The following is a 24295-nucleotide window of genomic DNA, read 5'->3' as shown; positions in this document are numbered from 1 at the left end:
GTATGGCATATTTATTAAGACTAACATATTGGTTTTATTGAACTCAACATCTGAATGCTTGGAACTGCCTGGATTTTAATTTTTCCTCACCAATGACTGGTTTCAGGTCTCTGCCCCCTTTCCATTAGCTGTCTACAAGCTGTGTGATCTTGGGGAAGTGACTCAACTTATTTGTGCCTTTTCTCCACCTGTGAAATGGGAACAATATTATGAGGGTTAAAATGAGTTAACTGTATAGGCTTTTGGCCTCTTTTAAATTATCAGTGTCTAATGATTATTTTTTTACCTATGTTCCTATTAATATGTTAAAAATGAAAACATAAAAAATGTTTCTTTATACTTGCAGCCTTTTATCATAGCACACTTAAAATATGTGCAGACTTGACATACAGGCAGTCCTCCATATCTTAGATTCAACCAACTTCAGATAGAAAATATTTTCTTAAAAAATATCTCTACTAAACAGCTATAGATTTTTTTACTAGTCTATGAACAATACATTGTAACTACTTTACATAGCATTTATATTGTATTAGGTATTATAAGTAATGGGAGGAGGCTAACTGTACATATTAATCCATTTTATTTATAAGGGACTTTGGCATCCTCACATAGTGTTATCCCTAGAGGTTCTGGAACCAATCCTCTGAGGACATTGAGAGATGACTGTATTTCTGGAAGCAATTAAGGAACAAGTCATCATTTAACTGATCTATTAGTGCATTTTTGTTATATAGAATAATGGGTTTCATTGTGTTCAACTGATTTTTAGAGGGCTCAGTTGTGTGGTACAGAAATTAAAGAGTAGGGTACACTATGCTAAGGTTTATAATCACCTGAAGCTTCAAGAAGTGGTAAGGTTTAGGCCCTAGAAAAATATAAGAATGTCAGGAGTCTCAATAGAAGATGGGATCGGAGGTGGGCATGTGCACTGACGTAGGAGTGACAGGCAAGCAGAAGAAGATGTTAGAAAGAGCCCTTGGAAGGGAAGAGGCTGGGCATGGAAAGGACCTTACAGAGACAGGAAGATCACAATGCCAAGGTGACAGTACTATTATTAAAAACAAATAAACAAAAATATAGTCATCACCAATAACTTCACTCCACTTCATGCTCCTGTTCATGTTGATGAATCCAGAAACAAGGAGGAGAGCATCAGAGAAACTCAACTTACTATTCTATATATTTTATGAACAAAACCATTGAAGAAACAGTTATCACACCCTTCCATGATTCTATGCGTGGTAGTTGAAAATATAAAATATTTTCTAAGAACTATTTGTGTTTTTTTGGGGGGGGGTATAAAAAAGCAAAATTCCTAGTGGGTTTACTGTGTTGATATTGTGATATTTACATAATAAAGGACTGGTTTTCTGAGTGATTGTTACCAATGAAAACTAAAATGCAACTTTCAATCTTGATGAAAACTCATCGAATGAAGCGCACTTCATAGTTCAACCAAGAGAACATCTTTTCCTTTTTGACTTAGGATCCTTCTTCCCTGCCTTTACCAGTATTTTTCACCTTTACTGTTAATTGTTATGCTTTCGTTTCTTTTCCATGAGCAAGGGACACATCGGGCGGGCGTGCTTTGCTCCCAATAAGCCACGGAATCTTAGGAAGGCACAGAAGTTCAGCGACTTAGCACCACGTGTGGGATGGAAGGACGGTTTCGGCTAGCCATCTTAACCGTTTTACAATGGCGTCTCTAAACGAAGACTAAGGGCAGAGGCGGGAAACAGGAGGTCAGGGAGCGCTGGTGAGAAACTACCTCGTGTTGAAATGACAGGAGGAACGCCAACTCGGGAGCTTTCTCCACAAGTGTCAATCCCCATCCCCGGGACCTTTCCTCAGGCTCCCCGCAGGATGCCCAACCTCCCCTCCCCCACGGAGCCCCGCCCCCTTTGTGGCCTCAAACTCTGAGTCCATTCAAACCTGGCTGTCTTCCCTGCGCCTTGTCAAGCGTGTAATTTGGGAAACTCCTCCCCGCCGGGACCGCCTCAGAGGCGCTACCAAAGGAAGCGCTTCGCTGCCCCCACCTCCGAGCGCGCGGCGGCCGCACACCGCGGAGAGCCTGCGGCCAGGCACCAGCGCCTGGCTCTGGTTCTTGGCTCCCGGTGGGGTGGGCGGCGCCGCGTGGGGACTAGAGACTGCGAGGCCAGGTTCCCCCGCCACCCGGCTGCGCAGACCCGGCGCCAGAGCGCGGGCGGGGTTGGCGCGCCGCGGTAGCCTGGCATTCAGTGTGCGCCCCGCGGAGCCGCGCGCACACCCGCCGGCCGTCGGGGGCGCGGCTAGCAGAGGGAGCAGACACCTGTCCCGCTGTAGTGGACCGGAGCCCTTGTCGCGCAGCAGCCAGCAGCAGCGGAGGCGACGAGCGAGGGAAGAGCTTGTGGAGACGAAGTCCACGCTCCGGAGTAAGCAGCCTTAGCCCGAGGCCTGGGACCCTACACCCCGAGCTCCAGGACACCATGGCCCCGAAGATGATCCTCCTCCTCTGCTTGTTCTCGGGCTTGCATGCACGGTAAGTTGCGCGGGGTCCCCAGCGTCCTCCGGAGGCCCGGAGCCTGGCGAGAGGGCGGCGGGGGGCGCTGTCTGCCGGCTCGGAGTCCGTGCTGCGCCGGGCCGTCGGCTAGGTTGCGGCACGGAGACAGGGAAGTCAGCCCGCACCTCACCTGTCCCATCTATCCCCAGAAAAGCCTTCTGCCTCTCCAGGCTGGGTGGCTGCAGCCCCTTTCAGCCGGAAATATGGAGACTCAGAAATAAATTGACTCTTTTTTCCTTTTTTAGGATCTGGTGGTTTTAAGGGGGTTTGATAAACAAGATTATATGGCATTGACCGCATCTATCTCCTTGTCTACCTCTTGTCTCCATCCCAAATGTTCCAGGGACTTATACAGGCATTGACCGACATTCTCAATCAATTCCGTCATTCTGAAAATTTCCAGGACCCCAGGAATGGTGGTTTCCTGGCTGCCCGGTTTAGACCACACCAGCTAAGGGGTTTGGAGGGAAGTGGAGGGATTGGGGCCAGGTGGGCATCTTAGAGCTCTGCTTCTCTAAAAGTACACCCCTGCCAGATCCTGCAGACACTCAAAACATACACACTGCCCTTCTAGATCAGCCGCTTCTCACACATAAAAAAAGCATACACCTATCCCAATAAAGCAAGCATATTGACATTGCTATTAAATCTTCTAACTAGTAATATAAAAAATGATCTCCACTTAAATACCCTTAGTCTTCCTCCCAGAACATCAGTCAGCTAATGAGAGTTTAGAAACCCTCCAGGAAGAGATGGAAAGGGCTCAGGAGGGTAGATAGGTAGCAGGATCCAAAGGGTTAAGCCCTGTTGCTGTAAACACACTAGAAATTCTGGGTATGGTTTAATCTGTCTCCAAGCCTGAATCTCTGGCTAGATCTTGCAGACTATCTTGCGCTTTGAAAATCAGTGCAGCTCCCTGATTCTTCCCCTACACTAACCCTAGGAATCACAGCACACCTCTATTCCCCAAACACTCTAATTGTGACATTTGTCCATTTCAGAGAATTGCAGAGCTTTCTGGTGGGTCACAAGTTCTGCAGCTTAGGAGGTCTTGCATTTGCATTCATATTTATGAAATAACAAGGAACTAGGAACACACATTAATAAATTCTACAAAATCTGAAGGGTACTCTTTTCTTTCTCTCTCTGATAAAAATGCGGGAAGAAAACCCTGGCCCTCTCCTTCAAACCACTGGTCTTTGCTGAGTTCTGTGTGTAAAAGGCAAACTCCACTGATGACTCATAGACAGCACTCTCAATGAGGCAGAGCACCCCTTGAACCTTTCAGACTAAGTTTCTTCCTTTATAAGTAGGGGACTGGTAAGACACATGGAAATGTGGTGTTTGCAGTCTTCTGTGCCTGGAGACAAGTCTGTTTGGAGGTAGATAGCATTGGGCACAACTTAAATGCCAAGAGTCACATCTACATGACCTTTCTATTGTCACCAATTCAAAGAAGTGACCTGTAGTTTAGCATTAGGTAATCCACTATTAGATCTATAGATGAACATTCTAGAATTGCCTATTTTCTTCATTATCCATTGTGCTCAGTAGGAAGATATCATAATATCTGATTGTTAGCAGCCAGGTTTCTGGGGATTCCCAAACACACATAAAATCTCTTAGGATTCTGAATCCTTTCATTTGGCCAAGGCAAATGTACTGCTGATTTTCATATGTTCTTTATCTGAATTCCCAACCTGCTAGTCATGATTGCACATCATTTGGGGAAAAAAAAAGTCTAAATTTTATACTAATTTTATTGCATGCATCTCTCCTATGAAAAGGGCTTTTGTTCTTTGGGTTTTACAGACATGTAAAATAATCTGATGCCCTGTGTCATCTTTCAAAATAGCTATTAATTCTGAAAGTGTTCTCATTTACATTCTGGCATGCTTTCCTAGAGTTGAAGTTCTGTGATAAAAGATTCTGACCCCTGTGCTTGGTGTATCAGTAACTCTCTGAGTTTATGGGGGCTCCCCATCCAGCCCCTCGTTGGTAAATTTATTATACAGTAAAACACACTGAATCACACCTGGACATTGAGGATGCCTTAAGGATGCTTACCTACTTTCTGAGGTTAAGTAGCTCTTTTCAATGTCTAAAAATACTTCATACTTTGCCTCTATCTTTCTGGATGAAGAGAAGGTATATGGCATGAGAATAACATCTGAGCACTGACCAGTTGTGTGACAACAACAGTACATCACTGATTTATTTTTAAAGTGAATTTCAGTGATTTTTTTTGAAGATCCCACAATCCAAGTAACAAAATGTTCATAAAGATAATATGTAACTCACTCAGAATTCAGAAAGACAGAAAAGTTCTGTTTTATCCACCTTGTAGGTCCACTGAGGTGAGATTTGTTTTTTATCATAGCAGGAATTTTCCTGTGGGGCTGGGAGGTCTGGTTTGAGCAGTATAAGGCTTCATTTTCAGGATCAGGAGAAGCACAGTGCTTGCAGCTGAGGGGTCAAAGCCCCTCCTGCTGCCCGGACTATGCATTATGCCACTCAGCTTCAGAGTTGGAGGCCTGACTGTCCCTCCTGAAAGGGTGAGACAAAACATTTCTAGTTTCCCTTTCTCAGTTCCCCCACTTCCACTTGCCATGGACACTAGGAAGAAGCTTATGCAATTTTAGGAAAACCCTCTCACCACCACTAGAGGGAGAATTAGACTCATTATAATACCTCTTATTGAAGTAGATCAAAGTAAATTTCAGAAACTAAAGCTGTGTATGTAATGAGGAGGAGCCGGTGAGTGTGCTCCATCTGTGTACATGTGACCAGTGAGGCCGTAGAAAATAGCAGAATCTAGAGACCATAATCTGGTTCTGTAGTGGTGGGTAGTGGGGAAGGTGGCAGGGAGGAAAGGGAAAGAGAATAAAGGAGAGAGACATGGCCGAGGGAGAGAGGAATGCATGTGACTGAGTTGAAAGGTGTCCTGAGAATGTTGTGCATGATCCACCAGGAGAGTTACCCCTCTTTCTACAGTCTTCAAACACCATCTACAGTCTCCAAACATCTTTCTACAGTCTCCAAATCTGAAATGATTTGCCAGATCCTGTGGGCAATGCTTGGCTTCCAGTTGTGTAAAACCACGCTTCATTTTGTTTTTGCAAGATGATAAAAATTTACGTTCCTTATATTGCCCCTGATAACACGAAAATCTTATAATAACATTTAACATTCTGTAATGCTATTTTTATTTTAAAAAATCAGTCTTATGAATGTTGACTTTTTTTTTTTTTGCACTGGGGATTGAACCCAGGGGCGCTTAACCACTCACCCACTTCCACAATTCTTTTTATTTTGAAACAGTCTTGCTAAGTTGCTTAGGATCTTGCCTAGTTGCTGAGGCTGGCTTCGAACTTGTGATCCTCCTGCCTCAGCCTCCAGAATTACTGGGATTGCAGGTATGCACCATTGCTCCCAGTTTAGTCTATTCCTTACTGAATATATGTCCTAAATGTTATAAATTCTTATTGATGGTGAGTGTTCAGTGTGAATAAAAATCCACAGCAATTTATATTTTCTGTGGATGTTTTATTTTGACCTGTGGCAAATAGGTATTCAAGAAATACAATTACAGTTTAAGATCAGCCTAGAATGAATTCAAGAAGTCATTCTACAAGAAATGATATATATTCATTATAAGCATCTCATAAACATATTACAGTTGGCCCTTCATATCCAGGGATTCTGCATTTGAAGATTCAATCAACTATGGATTGAATATATTGGAAAAAAAACTATCTCTGATAGACACATACAGATTTTTTTCTTGTCATTATTCTCTAAATAATATAGTGTCACAACTATATAAATAGCATTTATATTTTATTAACTTTAAGTCATTTAGAGATGATTTAATATATCTGGAGATTATTGCAAATATGATGCTATTATATATGAGGGATTTGAGCATCCCCTTATTTTGATATCTGTAGGAGTCCTGCAGGATATAAGGAGAGACAACTGTTTTCATCCAGGTTTAGAGTATCTGAAAACTGCTCTGGTCTACCATATGGTTTAATACTCATAAAAGACTCATTTACATGCATATATACATTTTATGTATTACAGTATATACACATATGATTCTGAAGACTTTAGAAGGGTTGAACTTTAAAATGTTTATAATTTTCACTAATTTCATGTTCACTATAGATCATTTAGTCAGTTTTAAATATTCACTTCAGGAAACTCATCTCCCAGAGCCCAAGTGCCCTAATGTAGCATTGGTATTTTTGGTTCCTGGCTGAGAATATGAACAGAAATGAGCCTATATCCAGTCAGGACAAATCCACCTCAATGCAGTTTTCTCTTCTGTGTTTTGTTCTCTTGTGAAGGAGAAAATAGTCAAGGCACATACACTGACAAACTGGAAAGGAGGTGATTGGTTTGTTTTACAAGCTTTCCTGCCAGCCAGTGACAGCCCACCTGCAAGTAAATGCTGCTTCAGGGCAGAAGAGACTGTGCTTTCCAAGCCCAAATGGTTGTGTGGTTGAGATGGCTTCACTCACTAAGAAAACTTGCTTGTCATCTTGAGGCCTCTGAATTCAACTACTCTGTCGGTGTTTATCAGCTGGGAGAGGGAATCTCCATGTTCATCCCTGCAAAACAAGCAGAGACACCCAAGCATTCATTGGGATCCACTTATTAAGAACCCAAGATGTGGAAGACGTATTAAATTTTATCCCTAATGTCTCTGTAGCCTGATGTTCAAGAAATGAATCAGTTTGTGTTTTACTTAAACATGTAAAATTGCCAGAGGATATTCACCAACCATTTTTCTGATTGTTGTCCCTGGCAAGAGTGCTGGTAAAGCAAGATACCTCAGAATGTCTGCATGCCTACCTCAAGCCCTAGATTCCAGTTTCCAAGAAAAGCATAGTCAGAACCAACTATTTTTAATGAGTCCCTTCTGCAAAATTTATTCTCACCTTCAAGTAGAATGAGATTTTGGTGGTGGGAAGTGGAGACAACATGATAAAGTGAACTCTGACAAATCCTGGAAGGTTAGTGCCTTGACCTTGGGAGCTTCTCAAGATGCATTCAAGGATGGCCCATTGCCTATTGACTATTCTGACATTAATTTACCTGTCACAGTGGCTGTAGTTTAACATGGACAGGGAATGGTCTTGTGACATGTAATGAAAACATTATGCCATATTAGTAGCAGTTGCATTTTTCCTGTTGAATTCTTTCTAATGTGTACTTCATTTTACTTTTTAAATTTTGTAGTTGATGTGAGTGGTTGGAATAAGGGAACTGGGAACTTTCTACCCATTTCAGTGGTACTTGTAAAGGATAAACTTAAGGCACTTCCTGCTGCTGTTTCTGCAACTTATATGTCACATTTTTGTGTTACTATTACAGGTCCAGAAAGGTGGAAGAGGATGAATATGAAGATTCTTCATCAAACCAAAAGTGGGTCTTGGCTCCAAAATCCCAAGACACTGATGTAACTCTTATTCTTAACAAATTGCTAAGAGAATATGATAAAAAGCTGAGGCCGGATATTGGAAGTGAGTATTGTTTGTTATTGCAATAGGAAACACTATTATGAAACTTTAAAGTTTTTATTTTTAAATAATTATACAATTTACAAAGTGTTGCAAAGATATCACAGAGGTTTTCTGTATTCATCACACAATTCCTAACTATAGTATAATAGTAAAACCAGAAGTTTAACATGGATCTGATGTGTCTATGTGTGGTTCTCTGTCATTTTATCACATATATATTTGTCTGATGACCATTGAAATTAAGATGCAGAACTAATTCATGACCACAAAGATTCCCTCTTGCTGTAACTTTATAGTCACACCTCCCTTCCTTCCTAAAATTCCTAACACAAGCCCCTATTTTGTTCTCCACTCTGATATTTTTGTCATCTGGTGAATGTTAAGTATATGGAGTCATTGACCTTTTGAGTTGGACTTTTTTTTTTTTTGGTGGTGCTGGGGATTGAACCCAGGGCTGTGTGCATGCAAGGCAAGCACTCTACCAACTGAGCTATATTCCTTGCCCCTGACTTTTCTTCATTCAGAAAATAATTTTGAGATCCACTCAAGCAGTTTTGTGTATCAGTAATTTATTATAGTCATTGAATAGTCCTCTGTGGCATGGATGTACCATTGTTTGTTTATCCATTCATCAATTGAGGCACATTTTGGTTGTTTCTAGGTTTTGTCTATTATAAGTAAAATGATAGGTCCACATGTATGCAGATTTTTGTGTGGGCATAAGATTTTATTCTTTGTGATATGGCCCAGGAGTATAATTGCTATGATTACTGTATTTTTTTTTCAATTTATTCTCTTTTTTTAAATTTTGTTCACTGAAAACTTTATTTTTTTATTATTGGTTACTCAAGACAATACAATGATCTTGACATATCATACATTTGATTCATATAGAGGCAAAAAATACATACTTATGGGATTCCATATGATGTTTTGACACGTATTTTGTGTGATATTTAAATCAGGGTAAACTTAATCTCTTTAAATATTATATTTTTATGGTAAAAACATTCAAAATCCTTTGTTCTAGATGTTTGAAATAAATGGTATATACTTGTTATCTATAGTCACTCTGCTATGTAAAAGCACATGAGAACTTCTTATTCCTACCAGTTAAACCATAGAACATGTCCTTTCCCCATTTATCCCTCCATCCCACCTTCCCAGCTTCTGGTCACCCCCATTCTACTCTCAACTTCTATTTTCAAGGAACCCTCACATTCTTTTCCAAAGTGGTTGGACTGTTTTTCCATCCTTACCAGCAATATCTGAGGGATCCAACGTCTCTGTGTTCTTTCCAGCAGTTGGCATTGTCACCATTTTTTATTTTAGCTGCTGTATTAGATATGATATTTAATAGGTTAATATCCCATTGTGGTTTAATTTGTGTTTCCCTAATTATTAGTGGAATTGAACTCTCTTTATGTGCTTATTTGTTGTGAGCACATCCTCTTGATTGAAATGTCTTTTCATGTTATTTGCCCTTTTAAAAGTTGGATTGTTTGGTTTTATTTATTTGTCTTTTTACTTTTGAATATTGAGAGCTCTATTGAGACTTCCAGATATGAGTCCTTAGTCCTCTCTGTAGTTTGCCTTTTCATACTCTCAACAGGATCTTTCCTTCACAGAGGAAAGATTGTAATATTTATGACGAATCTAATTTCTTGATTTTCTGCTGATGGAGTATGCTTTTTAGATTAACGTCTAAGAACTCTTCGTGTAGCTATAGTTCCTAGGATTTTCTTGTAAAATTTTATCCTTTTCTGTTTTACATTGTAAATCATTACTGAAGTTAATTTTTATGTAAAATAAAGGTATGAGGTTTTGATCTATTATCTTCCCTCTGCCCCATGAATCTCCTGTTACTCCAGAAGCATTTGTTGAAAAGACTGTCCTTGTTGAATTGTTTTTAGGCAGTTGTCAAAAATCAGATGGCTTGATTAGTATGAGCTCTTTCTGTGTTCTCTATTTTGTTCTGTTTGTCTGTGTGTCTGCCACACTACTAGTACCCACAGTTTTGATTACTGCAGCTGTACAATATGTTTTGAAATTGGATAGAGTAATTTATTCTCTTTATTCCTCTTTTCAATATTATTTTAACTCTTATAGTACATTTGCTTTTCCATATAAATCTTAGAATAACTTTGTTTGTATCTACAAAAAATCTTACTGGTACTTTGGTGAGAATTGTGTTGAAACTTTGCATGTCAATTTGAAAAGAACTGGACAGCTTTACTGTGTTGAGTCTTCTAATCTATGAACATAATCTGTCTCCATTTATTTACATCATCTTTAACTTCTTATATCAGTGGTTTACATGAGTTCTAAAATATTTTATTAGATCATATCAAAGTATTTTATTTTTTAGAGTGATTGTAAGTGGTACTGTATTTTCAAATTGTATTTTTCCTCTGTTCATTGCAGGTATACAGGAATGCAATTATTTTTGTGTGTGTTGATATTGTATCTTCTGACATGCTGAAGTTTAGGAGTTTTGCTAGTTTTAGGATTTTTTTTTCTGAAGATTTTCTTAGGGTTTTCTATGTATACAATCATGTCATCTGCAAATAAGAAGTTTATTTCTTGTTTCTCCATATGTATGTGCTTTATTTCCTTTTCTTGCTGACTTAACTGGCTAGAACTTCCAGCACTATGATAAATAGCACTGAGGTGAGGGGACATTCTTGTTGTTTTCTAGATCTTAGGAGCAAAGTGTAAGTATTTCAACACTAAATAAGATATCAGCTGGAGGTATTTTGTATATGTTCTTTGTCCAATTGAAAAATTTTCCTAAATAACTAGTTTTCTGACTTATTTATCTATTTAATCATGAATGAGTATTGAAATTTGCCAAGTGCTTTTACTGTATCAATTGAAAGAATCATGTGATTTCTTTTTCTCCTTTGGCCTGTTAACAGGGTGGATAGTATTGATTGATTTTTTTTTTTTCCAGTACATGACCAGTATTACATACCTGGAATAAACTCGGTCATGTTATTTAGTCATACTGTTTTAAAAAAATTCTTTTCATTCTTTGCTGAATTATTGTTTGCAAATACTTGCTAATACTTGATTAAGAATTTTTGCATTTCTGTTTATGAGGGACTTTGGTCTATAGGTTTCTTTGTTCTTTTATTTTTTTAAACTGGTTTTGGTGCCAGGCAATACCAGCTTCATAAAATATGTATGGAAGTACTCCCTCACCTTCTGTTTTTTGGAACATATTTTGTGTCATGTAAGGGTTTGTGTTACTTCCTCAAATGTTTGATAGACTGCCAATGATACATTCTGGGCCAGGAAATGCCTTCTCTGGGAGCAATTTCCATTACAAATTTATTTCAATAATGAGTTTATTCAAATGATCAATTTCATATTGGGTTAAGTTGCAGTAGTTTGTGCTTTACAAGGAATTGGTCAATTTCTTTGAAGTGGTCAAGTTTGTGTGTAAATGGCTGCTGGGCATATTATGACCTCCTGTTTTATCTGTAATCTTGGTACTTTGCATCATCTTTTCTCATTTTTTCTACAAGCTTATTACACTGACCTTTCCAAAGAATCAACTTTTTGTTTCAGTATTTTTCTGTTGTTTTAATGTTCCCATTTAATTAAATCTTGTTCTTTTTATTATTTTCTTTCTTCTGCTTGCTTGGTCTTCTACTTGATTTGGAACTTAGATTCTTGATTTGAGACATTCTTTTCTTTTGTAAGTGTTGGTTCTCTAAACTGTCCCCTAAGCATTTTTTAACTTCATTCCAGAAATTTTGATTTGTTGTATTTTTATTCTTATTTATTTCAATGTATTTTTAAAAATTTCCCAAGATTTTTGTCCCTTAACACATAGATTACTTAGAAACAATTTTTTTTCAAAATTTTGGAATTATCTTGTTTTCTGTTATTGATTTCTATTTTGATTCCATTTTGATTCAATAACATACTCTAAATAAAAGCTCATTTTTTTTCAACCTGTTAATATATAATTTATAGCCCAGGATATGACCAATCTTGGTGAATGTTCTAGAGCACTTGAAAAGTGTTAAGTTCTTCTGTGTCTTTGTTTATTTTCTGCCTCGTTTTCTATTGTTTGTTTTGATAGATTAACACTTGTTTGATTGAAAAATGCTTTCTAATTCAAAATAAGAATACTGTGTTTGGCTGTAAGAAAATTGGTGCACACAAGCAGGTATAGCTCTACATCGTCTTCATGAGAGTAGTGAGAAACATGGGGATTGCAAGATATGTTCTATTTTTCATAGGATGCTCCCAGTCTGCGGTTTGTTTCTTCTTCTCCATGGTGCTTTATTTCATTTACAGCACATAAGCTTGCCAATGTTCATACTATATAGCCACACCATCCTTCCAATTTTCTAAGCCCAGGACTCCAATTTACCTATAACAAGACCTAGAATTACGCTGACTCCAAAAGGCATAAAATTTCAAAGTCATTGTGGGTAGTGTGGGGAGAGTTTAAGAATGCATGCAAATTATAGTAAACACTGGAGAAGTCATAATGTCTTTCTGTGCCTCAGTTCCCTCTGTTGTACAATGAATGAGAGGTACTAAATTACTCCTCACCTTCCTTCCAGCTTTAAAACATTTATTTAGTGAGTGGTGCATCTCAATTCCCATTATAGAAGGTTCATAAATTCAATTGTCATCAGTTTTTCCCATAAAAATCATAAAGGAAGTCTATCCAGTGTGAAAAGTGTGCAGCTATTATTCATTCACATAGTTGAGATGATTTAGAGAATGTTACTAATTTCATCACTGTTTGTCAGACAATATACTTGACATTAGAACAAATCTGAGCAAGAAACACTCTTCATTTGTGGGCAAGTTTAGTCTAGTTGGTACTCTGCTCTTTGTGTGCTAGGATGCAGTGAAGTGCCTTACGTTCATATTCTGAGGTGGAAAAATTGGACATGGGAAGAAAACGAGTGAGCTCAGCTTCCAACACTGATCTCTCCGACTGCAGCAAGATCACTTATCCACTGCACTATTTATAGAATACACAAGGCAAGCCTATTAAGAAACAGGGTAACCCCCAACTCGACACACAGAGGAAAACTTGGAAGGAGATTACTAAGGTTCTTAAAGATGAAATAGGCAAGCAGAATTCATAATTCTAGAGATTTTATGGCCATCTTCCTTTATCCACTCGATATATTCCAAGACCCTTTACTACTGGATTCCTGAAATTTCATGTGGTACTAAACCCTACACATACTATGCTTTTTCTTCTAAATACCTACCTATGGTAAAATTCACTTTATAAGTTAGGCACAATAACATCAATAACTAGTATTAAAATTATTATAATGATATATTGGAATAAAAGTTACATTAATGTAGTCTCTGTTTTTCTTTCTTAAAAATAATCTTACTATACTGTACTCACCTACTTTTGGACAGTCCTTGACCACAAGAAGGCAAGATAATGGAAGACCACGGTATTTTCTCAATGTGCACATGAAGAATTGTGAATTTTCCAAATAAAACAGCATCCATATCCAAATAACATGCTGTCACTTGGTTCTTGTAATTCATTGTTACATATGAGAAGGGACTTGTGCTTTCTGAGTGAAAGAGATTTTAAAAGAACAATTAAATATAAATCCATAAAGCATGCTGTTGCTGTTTGGTTTCCTGACTTTAAAGTGCCACCATGCACATTGTCATGGTCCTTGGGGCAGCAGAGTGCCTGATGAAAGCTCATCATCACTGAGTCCTCTCAAAATACATCTTCCTATCTTGTTTGAATGCTAGTGTCTGATTAACAGAATCCAACAACTTGCAGATATTCAATTAGAGAACAATAATAGCCAAAAAACAGGTCTCTTGGTAAAGGAATTAGACACCATTTTTTTTATAACTCAGAAGAGCTGTGCTTTAAGGCAAACTTCCCATAAATATCTGAATTCCTTTTCTCATGATTTTTTTCAAATCAAGTTTATTTGCTCTAACCATCATGCTTTCTCATCAAGGTACCATGAACTTATATTTACATAATGTGCTCAAATTGATTTATCATTAGTTTATGGTAATTACCAGTTTATTTGCTCATCTCCCTTATCATTATTTGCTCCATCAGGTAGTCATCCAGTGTGTCCTGAACATTGTCTCTGCCCCAAGCCCTATACTGGGCCTGGGACAGTGGGGAAGCTGGGTAGTAACCTGGATGCTTTCTGCACTTGTGTTCTTCTGTTAGTGTAGGAAAGCGGGGGGGGGCTCTACAAAGAGTGCTTAGGAGTAGATACTGGCGCTCCCACTTTGGAGTCAGTTAAGTCTGTTTAATTTGAAACCCTTGAGAATTCTACTTTGCTTCTAGGATAAAGTCCAAGTCCCTTAATGATGCAAAGAAGCAAGCTATTATCTGGCTCTTCCTGGCTTCTGCACTTCCATTTCCAGACAGTCTGAATCACATGTTCTGGTGTGTAGGCACACCAAACTTGTTTCCCTCATCTGGACCCTCAATGTTGTTGTTGTCTGGCCTGTGTCTCACACTTCTTCACTGAGCTCTCTTGTACCTTTTTTTTTTTTAAGCCTTGCTGTCATCTCCTAGGCGGATTCTTCCTTCAAAACCTGTCCCCCGCTTACCTCCCCACTGGGTACATCAAGAGGCAGTCACTCCCTTGTTTCTTCTACCATTCTTTCCTCATTTTTACAAGAGGGTGAACAAAGTTAGAAGTGCTGCTTTGAGGATGATATGATGTGGTGTGATCACAGAACTTGTTTCTACAACATTATTACTTACTTTCTAAAATTCCCAGCCAAGAATTTGTCCTTGTGTTTTTTGAGGACACAGTTCCCACTTCCTAATTATTAATGCATTTGTATACATTGCCACATCCCGACATATGTAGTCCAATGCCAGCCCCAAGGTCCAACATCAGGAAGTATGTTAAATGTCTCATCACTGTTATTGTTAACAATAAATAGAAGGAATTGTGCAGTTTCATTGATGTTGCGTGGAAGTAATGTATCTGCGTGGAAGCCTCTAATGAGTTTTTATATTACAAATTGTGATCATTATGTTTTAAAAATACTTGCTACTTTCCTAGCTATTCTATCTCCTCAACCAACTTTTAAATTATGGATGTATCTGTTTCAGTTCCCTTCCTTTAGTTATCCATCATTTTAAGTAATGCTAAAGCCATGTCCTTTAACTGGTTCAGGGTCATGCAGGGTGTCATTTGTCTATAGAGCAGATCTTGTCATGTGAGCTGGGAAAGGCTGATGGAGAAAAAAACCTTTTAATAAAAGAATTGCAGAAAATCAGAGAATTTCTTTCTCTTCTGATTTCAAGAAACCACTTTCCTGTATACAGATTATTAGAGAATACAAATTCCTTCCCTCTTATCTGGACAGTCTGTGCCAAATACATCATGTTCAGAAAAATGATAAATTATGTATTTGTTTTTAAAGGTGAATGGATAATGCTCTGAGGAGATATGGACAATGTGTAGAAGTGAATGACAGTTTTGCTTAATTCAGGCTGAACATCTGAATAATCTTCTCTTGGCCATGTCCGTGGATATGTCCATGGACAGAAGACTTGGGTGTTTGCATATCTGCACTTCTTTCCTGGGCTTTTCTAAAGTGTATCTTCCCAGAATAGTTAAAATTTCTAAATACAAAATGAAGAAATATCCTATATAGGAGGAAGCTCTTTGCGTGTGTGAGGAGTTGAGGTGCTCTGGGGGTACGCACCTACCCCATCTGAATCAGAACACTGGAGGGAGATGCCCTTCAGGACTGCTTTTCTTTAGGCTTGCCAATGCTGGACATGACACCCAGGTATTTGCTCAGGGGAACTGAGGTGACACAGCTACATCCCAACTGGGAAGATCAGCAGAAGCTCCTGCCCACAGCACAGTTGTATTCCTGGAAGGGAAAGGGTTAAGAGAAAATGACCAAATAATGGTGCCATGATACCCAAGTAGGTCAGGAGTGAGTTTTGTTGCAGATAATGTATTTTAAAGCACCTCAAATAAATAAAAAGTGGTCCTTAAACTATGATTTACAGAAATTAGTTGATACATAGAAAGTGTAAAAATTTATGGGGCATCATGTGTTTTTTGGTACATGACTGTATTGCGAAATGTTCAGATCAGGGTAAGCAGATTTATCTCCTGAAACATTTATTTCTTTGTGGAGAAAATGTTCAAAATCCTTTTTAGGTGTTTGAAATGTATGGTACATTACTGCTATCTCTAGTTACCCTGCTGTGCAATAGTAAACCAGAATTTATTTCTCTTTAACTGTAACTTAGTTCACATTGACCTCTCCCCATCCTTCCTACCACCATCTCTGGTAACTACTATTCCACTCTCAACTTCTATGAGATCAATGTTTTTTGATTCCAAGTATGAGTGAGAGATAGTTTTCAACAATTTTTTTATGCAGCTCTTTGATATCTTTCAGTGAAAAATTATAAGCATAGTGGAGCTGCCATCAACTCTAAGCTGAACACTTCAGAAATACTGGTCACAGATGTAATCTCTCTGAGAGAGAACTGGATTAGCCAGTGAAAAAAAGAGAAAGCCACCCTTCCCTGCTCTTTCTGAGCTGATCCTGGTGTGTGTAAATGGAACACTCCTGTTGTGTCCTGCCACCAGGTTTTGAGAGTGTCGGTTGGGATAATTCATTTGAGAGAATTCTGAAATGTGTAAAAAGAGAGCTGTGCAGAGAATCAAATGTTTTATTAAGTTTTATGATTGATCATGGATGTAGACCACTGTCCTTCATTATTACTCTTTTCATATTGTAAAAAAAACAGGAGGACCTGGAGTGGACCTGAGTGTTAGAACACTTGCCTAGCATGCATGAAGCCCTGAGTTTGATCCCCAGCATGGGGGGTGGGGAAGGATGGGAGAAAAATAGGTAAACCAATGTTTTTATTCAAAAGAATGAAGGACAAATACAAATGAAGTGTAAGGGCTTGTATGTTTGAGGAAAAGGGAGTTTGAAGGTAGAGCACTAGATATTTTAGTGTCCCTGCATCCACTGGCACTGATAGCTCACAACCAGTTGCCCAGGCTTGTTGCTGACTGTGGGATGACCTTATAGCTAGCTCAAGTCCAACGTGCCTGTCCTTTTTCCATGCACATCAGGTAACCATGCCAATCTGTACATATAGTTTAGCCTGGTTAGTCTTCCCATAAAATGCACAGCCTACCATACGGCCGGGTGAGTTGTCATTTTCTAGCAATTACTGTATATCCAGAAAATAATTCAAATGTATTCACTCCACTCTCAGAACAGATGTAGGAGGAGAGGAAACAGACATTCTTAATTGCTGTGCTTGAAGTAAAAGCTATTACTGTAGAGTTAGTTAACTGATTCTCCCACAAAGTTAATTCAAATGCATTGGGGAGGTGGAGAATCAATTTTATGGAGAAATTATAACTGTCATCTCTATGAGAGACTAATTAGGCATCTTCAGGCCGCTGGGTTAAGACCTCAGCTACATACCTGTTGGCAGGTGACCTTTCTTTGTGCATTCCCCATGGTATGGGGCAAGGGTCCTTCAAACACACCTTAGCATTTAGGATTTTGCCATGGTACTCTTATCTAGGTTGAATCCTGTGCATTAGAGCCCATCCAACAGTTCAGTTCATTAATCATTTGTGTTAGGATTTTTTTCTTATAGGGAATGTATAATGAGAACTCATTGCATAAGTAATTTGTTTTTTCCTTATATGTGATTTGGCAAACCACTCTAGTCACATGTTCCTAAGTATAATCTAGTGACTGGCCTTGATTTGAACATTCCATTCTGTTTATAGAATAACAGATGATATATTTTTTGTTTGTTCATGACTAGTCCAGGAATTGAGCAAAATAGCTTCATGTGGATTAGACAGCATTTTAGGGAGAAAGAGTCCATGGGCTTTCCCACCAGTTACCAGCAGATTCACAGTGAGAACCCCATTTAGGTTTGTCTCTAAAGGGATAATTAAACCTGCATCCAAGCCCCACTGTAAGAATTACAAGTAATCACTCCCGTCCCAGGGTGCGGTTGAGGCCACTTTGGGTATTCACCTTCCGTTATTTCCAGACCCACACTGTTTTGGCTCCTCTTTCAGTTTGGTTCATGAGAGCTGGAAGAGAGCTCTTAGATTGCTCTGCCATCATAAAAGCTTTGTCTTAGCTTGAGACTTCTGTTCACCTGCCTTTCATCACTCCACAATTAACATCTGGATTCACAATATTTTCCAGATCCCTTTAGAAAGCATTACAATGCACACAGGCACAAATTACAGTGTAGAAACAAAGAATATAGTTTCCTACATTATTGTGCTATGAAGGGATTCTAAAGGAATTTTAGTTTAGCAGCTTACAGATCTGGCACAGCACCAGAATTGCCTGGAGAGGTTTGTATGGGTACCAGTCAACAGATGAATGGAGAAAGAAAATGTGATGTAGATACACAACGGAATAGTGTTCAGCTATAAAGAATTATGAAATCATACCATTGATAAGAAAATGAATGGTGTTGGGGATCATCGTGTTAAGTGAAATAAACCAGACTCATAAAGACAAGCATCATAGGTTTTATCACATATGTGGAGTCTAGGAGAGAAAAGAAGAAAACATGAAAATATAAAGTAAACTATTGGAGAAAAGGAAGGAGAACAGGTAGAGGATAAGGGAAGGGAAGGTGAATGGGGGATGGATATGATTAAAATATGTTGTAAATACTTATGATTATGCCAGGAAAAAACATTTTTCTATATAATGTGCACTAATGAAAAAAAGTGCTTTTTAAAATACAGAAGCCAGCACACAAACCCTCAGACTATGTGTTATTTTTCTGTTTTCTAGTTCATTGATTTCTACTTGGATCTGTATTATCACTTCTGTATATTTTTCATTTAATTTACTATCTTTATGTTTTTTTGCACATTCTAAGCTCTTGTTTATTTGTTTTTTAAAGTTTATTTATTTATTCTAATTTTATACATAGCAGCAGAATGCATTTCAATTCATAGTACACATACAGAGCACAATTTTTCATGTCTCTGGTTCTATACAAAGTAGAGTCACACCATTCGTGTCTTCATACATGTACTCAGGGTAATGATGTCCATCTCATTCCATTGTATTTCCTACCCCATGACCCCTCCCTTTCCCTCTCTTCCCTTTGTACCATCTAAAGTTTTTCCATTCCTCCCATGTCCTCCCCACCACATCCCCATTATGGATCAGCATCCACATATCAGAGAAAACATTCAGCATTTGTTCTTTTGGGATTGGTTAACTTCACTTAGCATAATATTCTCCAACTTTATCCATTTACCAGCAGATTCCATGATTTTATTCTCTTTTAATGCTGAATAATATACCATTGTGTATGTATACCACATTTTTTTATCCATTCATCTACTGAAGGGCATCTAGGCTGTTTCCCCAATTTAGTTATTGCGAATTGTGCTGTTATAAACATTGATTTGCTGTGTCCCTGTAGTATGCTGTTTTTAAGTCTTTTGGGTATAAACTGAGGATTGAGATAGCTGGGTCAAATAATGGTTCCATTCCAAGTCTTCCAAGGAATCTTCATATTTATTTCCATGTTGGTTGTACCAATTCGCAGTCCCACCAGCAATGTATGAGTGTGCCTTTTCCCTCATATCCTCACCAAAACTTATTATTGTTTGTCTTCATAATAGCTGCCATTATGACTAGAGTGAGATGAATTCTTAGAGTAGTTTTGATTTGCGTTTCTCTAATTGCTAGATATGTTGAACATTTTTTATATATTTGTTGATTGATTGTGCATCATCTTCTCAGAAGTGTCTGTTAGTTCCTTAGCCCATTTATTATTTGGGTTATTTGTTTTTTTGGTATTAAGATTTTTGACTTTTTTATATATCTTAGAGATTAGTACTCTATCTGATGTGTGTTTGTGATAAAAATTTGCTCCCATTCTGTAGGCTCTCTATTCACCTCACTGATGTTTCTTTTGCTGAGAAGAAGCTTTTTAGTTTAAATCCATCCAATTTATTGATTTTTGATTTTATTTCTTGTGCTGTAGGAATCATATTAAGGAAGTCAGGGCCTAATCTGACATGATGAAAATTTGGGCCTACTTTGTCTTCTATTAGGTGCAGGGTCTCTGGTTTAATTTCTAGGTCCTTAATCTACTATGAGTTGAGTTTTGTGCATGGTGAGAGATCAGGGCTTAATTTCATTTTGCTGCATATGGATTTCCAGTTTTCCCAGTATCATTTGTTGAAGAGGCTATTTTTTCTCCAAAATATGTTTTTGGTGCCTTTGTCTAATAAGAGATGACTGTATTTATGTAGGTATGTCTCTGTGTCCTCTATTCTGTAACATTGGTCTACAAGTCTATTTTGGTGCAAATATCATGCTCTTTTTGTTATTATTGCTTTATAGTTTATTTTCAAGTCTGGAATAATGATGCTACCTGCTTCACTCTTCTTGCTAAGGATTTCTTTGGCTATTCTGTGTCTCTTATTTTTCCAGATGAATTTCATAATTGTTTTTTCTATTTATATGAGGAATGTCATTGGGATTTTGATTGGAATTGCATGAAATCTGCATAGTGCTTTTGGAAGTATGGTCATTTTGTAAATACTATTTCTGCCTATCCAAGAATAAGGGAGATCTTTCCATCTTCAAAGGTCTCCTTTAATTTCTTTCTTTAGCATTCTATAGCTTTCATTGTAGAGGTCTTTTACCTCTTTCATTAAGTTGATTCCCAAGTTTTTTTTGAGGCTATTGTAAAATGGGTAGTTTTCCTAGATTATCTTTCAGAGAACTTGTCACTGATGTACAGAAATGCCTTTGATTTATGGGTATTGATTTTATATCCTGCTATTTTGCCAAATTCACTTATTAGTTCTAGAAGTTTTCTGGTGGAATTTTTTGGATCCTCTAGGTATAGAATCATGTCGTTGGCAAATAGTGATAGTTTGAGTTCTTTATTTTCCTATCCATATCCCTTTAGTTTCTTTTATCTGTCTAATTGCTCTGGCTAGAGTTTCAAGAACTATGTTAAGTAGAAGTGGTCAAAGAGGGCATCCCTGTCTTGTTCCAGTTTTTAGAGGGAATGCTTTCAATTTTTTTCTCCACTTAGAATGATGTTGGTCTTGGCTTAGCATAGGTAGCTTTTACAATGTTGAGATATGTTCCTGCTATTTCTAGTGTTTTGAACATGAAGGGGTGTTGTATTTTGTTTAATTCTTTTTCTGCATCTATTGAGCTGACCATATGATTCTTATCTTTAAGTCTACTGATGTGTTGAATTACATTTATTGGTTTCTGTATGTTGAACCAACCTTCCATCCCTGGGATGAACCCACTTGATCATGGTACCCTATCTTTTTAATATTTTTTTTTGTATTCAATTGCCAGAATTTTATTGAGAAATTTTGCATCTATGTTCATTAGAGATATTGGGCTGAAGTTTTGTTTCTTTGATGTGCCTTTGTCTGTTTTTGGAATCAGGGTGATTTTGGCCTCATAGAATGAGTTTGGAAGTGTTTTCTCTTTTTCTATTTCATGAAATAATTGGAGGAGTATTGATATTAGTTCTTCTTTGGAGGTCTTATAGAACTCAGCCGATTTTGTCCATTTTGTCCTGGGATTTTCTTGATTGGTAGACTTCCTTTTTTCAATATTTATTTATTTATAGACTTCTGTGTCTTTATTTCATTACTTGAAAATGATCTGTTTAACTTGTGTATATCATCCTGATTCAGTTTGGGCAAATCATATTTTCAAAATATTTTCTAATTATCTTCTGCATTTTTGTGGTGTATGTTGTGATATTTACTTTTTCATCGTGAATTTTAGTAATTTTTCTCTCTCCTTCTCTTTGTTAGCATGGCTAAGGGTTTGTCAATTTTATTTATCTTTTTCAAAGAACCAACTTTTCATTTGTCAAATTTTCAATTTTTTTGTTTCAATTTCATAGATTTCAGCTCTGATTTTAATTATTTCCTGTCTTCTACTGCTTTTGGCATTGTTTTGTTCTTTTTCTAGGGCTTTGAGATTAATGTTAGGTCATTTATTTTTCAACTTTTTCTTCTCTTAAGGAATGAATTCCAGGCAATGGACTTTCCTCTTAGTACTGCCTTCATAGTCTCCCAGAGATTTTGATATTTTGTATCAGTGTTCTCATTTACCTCTAAGAATTTTTTAATCTCTGTGATGCCTCCTGCAACCCATTGTTCATTCAGTAGCATATTATTTAGTCTCCAGGTGTTAGAGTAGCTTGTATTTTTTTATTTTATCATTGATTTCTAATTTCATTCCAGTATGTTCTGATAGAATGCAGGGTAGTATCTCTACTTTTTTGAATTTGCTAAGAGTTGCTTTGTGGCATAGTATATAGTCTGTTTTATCAGTACATGGAAGGATCCACATACTGCTGAGAAGAAAGTTTATTCATTGATTGATGGATGAAATATTCTATCTATGTCTGTTAAGTCTGAATTATTATTGTATTATTGAGTCCTATAGTTTCTTTGTTTACCTTTTGTTTGGAACATCTATCCAAAGGCAAAAGAGGCATGTTAATTTCACCCAGTATTATTGTATTGTGATCTATTTGACTCTTGAAATGTTAATGTCACCTAGTATTATTGTGTGTTGTCTATTTGACTCTTGAAATTGAGAAGCATTTGTTTGGTGACCATAGACGCTTCATTGTTTGGGGCATATATATTTATAATTGCTATGTCTTGTTGATGTGTGGTTCCGTTAAGCAGTATGAAATATCATTCTTTATCCCTTTTGATTAACTTTATCTTGAAGTCTACTTTATTTGAGATGAGGATGTAAACCCTGTTTGTTTCTGCAGTCCATGTGAGTGGTATGTTTTTTCCCAACCTTTCACTTTCAGTCTGTTGATATCTTTTCCTATGAGATGAGTCTCTTTAAGGCAGCATATTGTTGGGTCTTTTTTTTTTTTTTTTGATCCATTCTGTCATTCTGTGTCTTTTGATTGGTGAGTTTAGGCCATGAACATTCAGGGTTATTATTGAGAAATGATTTTTATTCCCGGAAATTTTTGTTTATTTTTGGCATTTAACTTGATGTGGTATTTCCTTTGATTGATTTTTTTCTTTTATTGTAATACATTTCTTGGCTGATTTTCATTTCCTCATGGAATATTTTGCTAAGGATGTTCTGTAGTGCAGGCTTTCTAGCTGTAAATTTTTCTTCTCTTTTCTTTTGGTTTTAGGTGGGCACACTTTATTTAATTTGTTTATTTTTATTAGTGCTGAGTTCGAACCCAGTGCCTCATGCATGCTAGGCAAGCGCTCCCACTAGCCACAACCCTGACCCTGTAAATTCTTTTTAACTTTTGCTTATCATGGAAGGTTTTTATTGCATCATCAAATCTAAAGCTTCATTTTGTTGCATATAAGATTGGTTGGCATTCATTTTCTTTCACAGCTTGGTATATGTTGTTCCAGGATCTTCTCGCTTCTCTTGTGGCTTTTAAAATTTTCTTCTCATTCTGTATGCTTTGCATTTTCATTATAATGTGTCTTGGTGTGGATCTGTTGTGATTTTGTACATTTGGTGTCCTGTAGGCATTTTATATTTGATTTTCCAATTCATTCTTCATGTTTGGAAAATTTTCTGATATTATTTCATTAAATAGATTGTTCATTCCTTTGGTTTGAAGCTCTATGCCTTCCTCTATCCCAATAATTCTTAAATTTGGTCTTTTTATATCATCCCATAATCCTTGAATGTTCTGCTCATGGTTTCTTATTATCTTCACTGTGTGGTCAACGTTCTTTCCAAGATTTTAGATTTTGTCTTTGTTATCTGAGGTTTTGTCTTCCAATGATCTAATCTGTTGGTATTGCTTTCTATTGAGTTTTAAATTTGGTTTATTGTTTCTTTCATTTCAAAGATTTTTTTTTAGAATCTCTATCTCCTTACTTAAGTAATCTTTTGCTTCCTTTATTATTTTCTTATGTAGCTCTTTATCAAAATGATCTTTTGCTGCCTTTATTTGCTCTCTTATATCATCCTTTAATTAACCAAATAATTTAATGTTCATCTTGAACTCCTTCTCTATAATTTTTTCTGTTGTGTTGGCCATGGATTCTAATAACATAGTATTTTGGTTTGTTTGGGCCACTTTCTTCCCTTGTTTTTTCATGTGTCTTCTCTTCTAGCACTGTGGATCCAAGGTATTACGGTTTTTACCCTATAGGCTTATAGTGTCCATGCAGGG

At 37.4% G+C, this 24295-nt stretch overlaps 1 protein-coding gene across 1 annotated transcript in view; it reads left to right on the top strand.

The window, feature by feature from the left end:
• The first annotated feature begins 2468 nt into the window (after window positions 1-2468).
• Window positions 2469-24295, top strand: part of Gabrg3 (gamma-aminobutyric acid type A receptor subunit gamma3) — a 600453-nt gene continuing 578626 nt past the window's right edge. Inside the window, exons 1-2 of the mRNA XM_027926108.2 lie at window positions 2469-2521; window positions 7925-8073. Coding sequence (XP_027781909.1) covers window positions 2469-2521; window positions 7925-8073 — 202 coding nt within the window. The remainder of the gene's footprint in view (window positions 2522-7924; window positions 8074-24295) is intronic.

The sequence above is a fragment of the Marmota flaviventris genome, chromosome 2 (assembly GCF_047511675.1).
Source record: "Marmota flaviventris isolate mMarFla1 chromosome 2, mMarFla1.hap1, whole genome shotgun sequence".
In the NCBI taxonomy this organism is placed as follows: Eukaryota; Metazoa; Chordata; class Mammalia; order Rodentia; family Sciuridae; genus Marmota; species Marmota flaviventris.
The sequence above is the reverse complement of the archived record's forward strand: the minus strand, read 5'-3'. Positions and strand labels throughout refer to the sequence as shown.